Here is an 8,591-nt window from a genome sequence, read left to right as displayed (position 1 = left end):
ATCACAGAGCAAAGATTATGAAGCGGGGGCGTTTTCAGAAAATCGGAGACCATTGTAGCCTTGGGGGATATCACACACGAAATAACGAGGATATCTGGACTTATTGACAAGCGTCAATTTTTCTCAAGCGATAGTTGCGCGGTCGGCGAGGGAATAGTAAAGATAGATGTGGGCGCTGGTTGTTAGGAGCTAAGCTGGTAGTTAGTTCGTGGAATCTGGGGATAGGAAAGCGAGGTGGCATATTGATTGTAAATTAATAGAGGTGTCACACTACTAGGCATTTACGGGTTTTATCTTAATAGTGAAGATAGTAAAGGAAGATAAATATTCATAAACATATAAAAAAACAAAAAACAAGAAACCCACATACAAGATGCCAACCCTAAACAGAATCCACTCCCAATGGCGAGCCCGGTCCAGCACGCTACAGCCCACGGACCACGGAACCCTCCTTTGCTCTTCTTTCGGTTCTTCTATCGCTTTCCCCCGAATGGAAGCTGCGCCACGCCCGCGGCAGCACCAGCAACACCACCACCGGCGGCCCTAAATGCGCCGCCCTCTCGCAGGCGCCGCCGCCGCCATCCGCCTCCGCCTCCTCTCGCCCTCCTCCCGCCCCCTCCTCCCCTCTCCCTCCCCACTCCACTTCCTCTGCCGCGACCACGACCGCGAGGACCGGCCCCCGTCTCCCCCATTCTCGCCTCGCCCGCTCCTCACCTCCGCATCCGGCCTCCTCGGCCTCCGCGGCTGGCGGACGCTACCCCCGGCAGCGTCACCGCCCCGGGGCGCCGTCGCGGACGCCCCTCCTGCCCTGCTCACCATCTCCCGCAGTAAGAACAGCGCCCTTTTCGCGCCCTCCTGCTCGTCTCCTCGTTCCCGGGGGTTCGTCAGGCATCTTACGTTTTGTGTTGCTGCTGTTGTTGTTGGTGCGCAGGTTATTCTCTGCGTGTCGCCAAGAGCAAGAAGCAAACACACTTCGACGATGAGCACAGGTACATTAATTCAGATGTCCCCCCTTTTGTTCTGAAAATAAGCTGCATATAATTGGCACGCACAGTGATATTAATCAATTGATGACTTTGCGTGGTGTTTCGGGCTTGCATTCCTTATGTTAAGGAACCACTTTCAATGCTCTTCGAATATATGCTTATGTGCTACGATGGGACAAAAATGCTATTGCCTCTATATTGTGATAGGACAGAAATGTTATTCCATTTGTAAAGTTGGAAGAGTGATGGATGTGACGAGGTTATCTAAGGTTGAGAGGAAAAGAATGTAGAATATGTACCTCATCTTTATTGGAGGACAGATGAAAGTTATTCCTCCAATTAAATGAGTAAGAAGAAGGCCTTCTGTGAATAGCTTTTCATATCTGGTCAAGTATGAATTCTGATGGTCTCTCTCTCTCTACAAAACACATACTGCACATTATTGAGGGTATTATCATAGTATTAGTTATTTTAAACTACATTGCCAGTTTTATTGACCATTATTTTTTCATTGCATTCTTGAATTATTTCGCAAGGTTCTGTATTAACATACATTTCGTTTCATGCAACTGCTATTGGTTTGGTTTTCAGCCATCGAGCGGTTAACACGGCACTTCTGTGTAACTTCCTTGTCTTCACGTTAAAGTTTGGTGTGTGGTTTTCAACATCTAGTCATGTTATGCTAGCTGAGCTAGTGCATTCAGTTGCAGACTTTGCTAATCAGGTAACTTAACACTTTGCAACCTAATTTGGTGGTTATTTTTCTTTACTGTCTATTTCTTGATATGGAGTGAAATATCAGTCCCAGGAACTAACTGCCTATCAAACTTCAGGCTCTTCTTGCATATGGTTTGAGAAGTTCAAGACGTGCTCCAGATGCTCTACACCCGTATGTATAACTTTTCAAACTGCAGTGCATGCTTTGTTAACAAATATCTGCCTTTCTTACTGCATTTTCCTCACTTTGATAAGCCAATAATTCTTTTTATCAAGAAGTCCAGTCATTTTTTGTGGAAGTAAAATTTCTTTGAATTGACTATTGTATATAACCCTGGTTTTATCATTACATCATAAATAGTAGTAGTCACTAGAGATCCAGTAACAAGGCTACCTGATATATGCCATAAATAGTAGCGAATCCCTATGTCTTGACTCAATGATTGCTTACCATAGCTTATTCTCTTTTGCAGCTACGGTTATTCAAAAGAACGATTTGTATGGTCCTTGATATCTGCGGTTGGAATATTTTGCTTGGGTTCAGGTGCTACTATTGTGCATGGAGTTCAGAACTTATGGAGTACTGAAGTATGATGCCATTGTTTCCTTTAATTCAATAGAAGATTTTGCATATGCATTCCATTTTATTATCAAATGTTATCCCCAAGCACAGTTATGATATCTTAATACTTTTATTTCACAGACTCCTGAAAACATCCACTATGCTGCATTAGTGATTGGCGGGTCGATCCTAATTGAAGGTGTTATACCCGAACACTTGTTTTCCTTATTTATTTTAGTAATATAAAATTATGGTTGTAGTTGAGTAATCCTGTTGTCCATTTAGGTGCTTCACTTCTTGTTGCTATAAAGGCTGTTAAGAAAGGTGCAGCAGCAGAAGGAATGAGCATCAGAGACTACATCTGGCGTGGTCATGATCCAACTTCAGTTGCTGTTATGACTGAAGTGAGTAATGAGTTCTAAACCACCTTAACACCTTTTCTCTTGTAGTCCAATCACTTTCTGCAACTGAAGTACTGAACTTGCATCTATTGCTATCTTAATCATATTTCTTGTTCATTTACCACTTATTCCTTATCTTAACTTCCTTGGTTTCGTTCTCATATCCCAATATTGTCCGACAGGATGGTGCTGCTGTTACAGGTCTTGCTATTGCAGGAGCATCTTTGGTGGCTGTTCAAATGACTGGAAACCCTATATATGATCCAATTGGTTCCATCATTGTTGGTAACTTACTTGGAATGGTATGCTAGTTTCCGCTGGTTCATTTTCCTTTTGCTTCCGTTGGCTTATGATTCTTTTCATACAAATGTTTTTTGTACTCCCTCTGATCCGAAAAAGCGTCGGAAGTGGCCATTATACAAAAAAAAACCCCCGGACAAGTGAGCCGCTCCCCGCGATTCCCTGCATGCTGCAGCTGCATGGGTTGAGACTAGCGATTCCCAGATAATGACGTGAGATTCCTGCATGCTCGCGCGTTGTGTGCATTCACGTGGTGTTTCCAGAGAGATTTGAAGGAATCGTGCTGCATTTTTGTGAATTCAGGAGGGCTTAATGGTAAAACGTAATTTGCATTAGGATTCCAACACTTTTTTAGGATTGGAGGGAGTACTATTTTCCACTGTGCTTGAATTGAAGCTTTCTGGTTCTGACAATTTTGCTAACTTTTCCTTACAAATTATCATGAGAATCTGAAACAGATTGATATCGTCATGTTTTAGCGTTGAAGGAAAGCTACATATTCCTCCATTTGAACTCTACTCAATTATATTTTCTTAGTGAATTATCTTTGTTATTGCATATACTCAGATTGTAGCATTTTCTCATCTTTTTCGTATTTTTATGACCCGTTAGCCTCTTGTCTTTTCCAGTTCTCAGCTTCTATCTATAGCCACATGATTCTCTGCTGTTACTTTATATACTCCCTCCGTCCCAAAATGTAAGGCATCTAAGGACTGGTCAAAAGTCAAACTTTACTAACTTTGACCAAATATTTTAAAAAATATATTTAAATCTACAATATCGAATGGACATATTAAGAAAATATATTTTATGATGAATCTATTCATGTTGATTCAGTACTGTAAATGTTTATATTTTTGTGTATAAACTTGGTCAAACTTAAAAAAAGTTGACTTTTAACTAATCCTTAGACGCCTTACATTTTGGGACGGAGGGAGTACTATGGTCTGTCCAATTATGCAATAAAGTGGCAATGATGCTATGTTCATCAGTGTGCCAGATAAAAAAAAGTGTCAGTTACATAAGTGTCAGACTAGTAACGTGTGCTATATGTTGAAGTGGCACGTTGCATGGACTGCATGCGTTACAGATCTGTGATTGTTGAAGCGGCAAGAACGATTTATTTATTACTGCTACTGCTCATCTGCTATTCTGGCAGTATGTTTCTTGATGTATATTTCTTGCTGATTGTGTGAAGTCTGAAGTATGTTTTACTTAACTTTTATCTTGTAAGAGGTGCATACTTCTATTTGATTGCTGGTTTATTCAGTTTTTCTGTATTACTTGGTCTCACATATTCTTTTTTTTTAAGTGAAGTTGTAGATGCTATCCATGCTCATTGGTAAAGTAGGGATAGCTGATACTATCAGGCAACACTTGCTATTTATTACCCGTGAATAACCAATGACAAACTAGTATAATACCTTGTATGTTAGCTGATCATTATAAAACCTTGTTTGTTTAGTTTTAGTATGGGATAAAACTAGGATAACTACAACCAGTTTCACTAAAACGTAAACTTACAAGTGTTAAAACCACCACTTCCTGTTTTTTCATACATAACTATAAATAAACTAGTATAATGGCTGCTGACCAGCTTGGACCAATCAATATTTTCACTAAATACTATGGGAACTGAATATGGCTCTATGCCTGTATACCCAACGTTTTCACACAGATTGTTTCTGCAAAAATCCAGACCACAATATATGTTTTCATCTGGGTTATGTTTGGTCCGCTGATGGTTTGTTTAGGATTTGCTTCTCTTTGTTCATTCCTACCCACTTCCTGTTTCAGAGCAAGATTCAATAATTGTGCTATCTTTGTAGGTTGCGATTTTTCTCATTCAGAGGAACCGACATGCTTTAATTGGCAGGGCCATCGATGATCATGATATGCAGCGGGTTCTTGAATTTTTGAAATCTGATCCGGTAACTTCCAGATTGATCTAATTTCATACAATGTTTTAGCAGCTATGTTATGAAGCTGACGGTATTGCATCTCGCAGGTTGTAGATTCTCTTTATGATTGCAAAAGTGAGGTGATCGGACCAGGATTTTTTAGATTCAAAGCAGAAATTGGTATAACTCTTATCATGTGCCGTATTCCAGCTTGCGGTTATTCTATTTTATTTGCACTTTTAGTTCATACTTGTGATGACAAGGCAGTTCCAGATCGAGGTGTTAGTTGCAGTTCTATCCACCGTTCCTTAGTCTACTATGTCTCTCTTTTTTAAGTTAATAATTATGGAGCACTCTTTTTGGTTAACCTTTGTTTGTTTTTATTTGATAACTTGGACCATTACTCCTTAGTCTAGTGCGTGTCCTTTCTGGAATTTAATTAATTACGGACCACTTTTTTTAGTTAACCTAAGTTGTTTCTGTTTGATGAACTGGATTTTAGTCTGCAAATAATCGAGTTGATTTTATCCATCTGCAATGAAGGTCATACAATATATTAACCTTTTCATCTTGAAGCTATTGCTTTAAAATTACTATTAAGAAGGAAGACTCTTCAGTAAGCTAACTATATGACTTGGTGGCAGTAGGCACCGAATCAGTTGATGAACTCATAATTTATTGGGTGGGGCAGTGGCAGAGTGTCAGCAAATACTAAGAGGGTGCCAAACTACTGCATGCGTTCTTTATTGCGAAACAAAAACAAACATTCTGGCACGCAAATCATTTATGCATTATGAATGATTTTGTAAAGTTGTATCCCCCACAATTTGCTAATCTGTTTGACTCCTCCCATTGAAAATAGCTAATCTGTAGAGCTCATCTATACTTGCTTTCTGTATGTTGTCTTCCCTTTCTGATCTTGTCTTGTCTTAACAATATATTGACTTAATCATCCCGCAGATTTCAATGGAGTAGTCTTGGTGCAAAATTATATGAAAAGGACTGGACGTGGAGTATGGGCAAAACAGGTGTCTTTTTTTTCTACTTTAAAGTAATGTAGTTATAGTTTGTGGTTGCTGTCCTTTATGGGTAATGTTATTGTCTGTTACTCTTGTGAGTAATTTAAATTATCTGCTTATCTGTCTTAGAAGCCATTGCTCAATTGAAGTTGTAGGTAGTCGCTCAATTGCTCTTCTGGCTAGTATAGTTGAACTATGGTTAGATTGTCAGCAATCAGTCATCCAATTGTTGCTTAGTGGCTTGTTCGATACAGTGATGTTAACAGAACTCAACAACAATGATTTCGATGGGGAAATGTCAAGTGCATACTCTGATTTCGATGTAAAACTGTGTGCACGTCGCATGTAAGCATCTCAACAACCCTCCACAGAAAAGAATTAAGGTCTAGATGAAAGTAGGATCTGTACCCAAAGATTCACGAGTTTGCATCTTTGCACTGTGGTCATTCTTCCTTTTTTCAGACATCTCTCTTGGTCAGCAATCTCAGTAAATCCAAGGATAGCTTTTCTACACAACTTCTTATTGTTTCATTGTTACAGTTTCGGGAGGCTTCGTTGAATAAGGATGATGCAGAGTTACGAAGGGTCATGGCCAACTATGGTATGTGATATGTTGCTCTTGTAAAACAAGTTGTGTGCTTGTTATCTTCTTGGTCTGACAAGCCACACTGCTTGTACAGGTGAGGGTGTTGTGGATGCTCTGGGATATGAAGTGGATCGGCTGGAGTCAGAGATACAGAAGATAGTACCTGGAATCAGACATGTTGACATTGAGGCGCACAACCCTGAAGGGCTTTCAGTTTAGAGCAGCGATTTTGTACATTATCGATATACTGATTGATCACACTTGCTGATCAGTGCCAATCTAATTTTTCCCATGACCTCTGGATATGTCATATCCCTCGGTGTCTTGACCAGTGTTCCTCATGTAAGAACGATATGTTTCTGATAGAGGGGCAATGGGCACCTTATCCCGGTGCTCGTGAATGCTCACAACTTTAATATGTCCTGTGGCATGTAAAGATTCGCCATAGACCGAAATGGCTATCGTTGCACAATCAAAGCGTCTTAGCAACCTTCAACTTAACCACCGACATGGTGACCATAAAATGCTACCGCATTTTTCTTTCCTGCAATAGAACCATATATACATGTTGGTTACCCACCACACTGCAGTTCAGGTCAGGCAGTCAGTAGCAGCACGCGACAGCTGATGGAATCGAACAATTTATGCGCTATTGTATGCTGCCATACATGGGCGTTGGAGGCACTGGGACATAGAAGAATAGATGGATATACTAGATGCATTCGCTGTTGCAGCTAGCCACGCGGTTATTTCTTTTTGACTTGCGGCAGGTGGTTTATTCAATATCACAGACTTGCTCATCATGGCGTGTCCTCATTCCTAATCAACCATGAGTGCATTCGAGGCTGAGCTGGAAGCGTGTGTGGTGTGCTGCTCAAACTTTCCCATCGCTTGTAAAGGGTAGTCGATCTCTTTTTGTGGCCTCTAGGAAACTTAATATGTCACGATGAGGCACCATCATGATTTCTGAGTGCTAAGACGTATCAATGTTGAAAACATTGGCGATTTACAAGCACAATTGTGATTTTGATTGTGATTATGCTGTACACATAGCACCACTGTAGCCTGCAGAAGGCTGAATACATTTTTTCTTGTTAAAAGATCCAGCACGAAGCTGGATTTTCCTATCAAGCATGGATAAAGAGTTGGCGTTTAGAGATTGCAGACCACCAATAGGTGGTTTCAAGTAAAAAACAAAAACGACATGGAGAAGAGGAAAGAACAAACTAATTTGCCCATTCCTCTCAAAGGGTTTTCAAAGGTATGCACTCGGTGAAGCAAGCCTACAAATTACAGGGCCAACTTGTTGAGAATGAACAAAGGGGTGGTCGGTCTGGCAGTAGCTCTCATGTAAGTAATCTGAATAGGGGTGGAGATGATTATTGGCGTCGCATATGGAAGATCATGTTCGCCAAAAATAAAGATGTTTGTCTGGACGGTATCTCATAATTCTCTTGCTGTACTGCCAAATTTGCGGAGAGGCGGTGTAGAGATAGACAATGTCAAATGTCTATTCTGTAATGGTGATGTGGAAGAAGGGGAACACCTCTTTATCAAGTGTGATTATGTGAAGGAAGTGTGGCGAGGACTTGGTCTGGAGGATGTAAGAAGAGAGTTGGTCATGTCGAATTCAGTTTTGCACGCTTTGGACATTGTTTGGAAAGCTCCGGTGGAAACACGAGTGCTAATTTTGCCTCTTTGGTGGCTCTGGTGGTGTAACCGCAATAAGCTTAGAGAGGGTGACAAAATTCTCGAAGCTGCAGCCGTTGCGCATCAAACACGGTGCTATGTGGCTGAATACATGGAGATTCTAGGCAAGAAGGAAAAAGACAAAACTTGTGAACACACCACTTGGATTGCACCTACGGAAGATATTTTGAAATTCAATATCGGTGGAGCTTTCACCATGGGACACGACCATGCAGGTTGGGGCGTTGTGGCTCGAGATCATCGGGGCAAAGTTGTGGCGGCAAACATGGGCGGGCACAGGATAATTACAATGGGTATTCAAAGAAAAAAAATCAATGCAAAACGTTAAAGGTTCACAGTTTGTTACAGAAGCCTACCAGTCAATAGCTAACTTTAATTGCAAGAGAAATTGCTGACTTGCTAGTTTGGA

The 8,591-nt window shown here is 40.8% G+C and overlaps 1 protein-coding gene across 1 annotated transcript; it reads left to right on the top strand.

Moving 5' to 3' along the window:
• The first annotated feature begins 547 nt into the window (after window positions 1-547).
• On the top strand, window positions 548-6,944 carry LOC124676382 (metal tolerance protein C4). The gene is made up of 13 exons (XM_047212454.1): window positions 548-827; window positions 932-989; window positions 1,578-1,710; window positions 1,820-1,875; window positions 2,177-2,291; window positions 2,407-2,464; window positions 2,551-2,669; window positions 2,849-2,968; window positions 4,796-4,897; window positions 4,975-5,047; window positions 5,828-5,895; window positions 6,427-6,487; window positions 6,567-6,944. The coding sequence occupies exons 1-13, from the start codon at window positions 548-550 to the stop codon at window positions 6,689-6,691; spliced, it is 1,368 nt and encodes a 455-aa protein (XP_047068410.1). The 3' UTR covers window positions 6,692-6,944.
• Window positions 6,945-8,591: the final 1,647 nt, after the last annotated feature.

Source organism: Lolium rigidum, chromosome 7 (genome assembly GCF_022539505.1).
Source record: "Lolium rigidum isolate FL_2022 chromosome 7, APGP_CSIRO_Lrig_0.1, whole genome shotgun sequence".
Lineage (NCBI taxonomy): Eukaryota > Viridiplantae > Streptophyta > Magnoliopsida > Poales > Poaceae > Lolium > Lolium rigidum.
Note: the sequence above shows the minus strand (reverse complement) of the source record. Positions and strands in the feature narration are given on the sequence as shown.

Bases quoted from the DNA above. Each gene is read 5' to 3' on its own strand.
- LOC124676382 (XM_047212454.1), top strand. From the start codon at position 548: ATGCGCCGCCCTCTCGCAGGCGCCGCCGCCGCCATCCGCCTCCGCCTC. The intron at 1,711-1,819 runs GTAACTTAACAC...ATCAAACTTCAG, and splicing joins TTGCAGACTTTGCTAATCAG to GCTCTTCTTGCATATGGTTT. The intron at 5,896-6,426 runs GTGTCTTTTTTT...TCATTGTTACAG, and splicing joins GTGGAGTATGGGCAAAACAG to TTTCGGGAGGCTTCGTTGAA.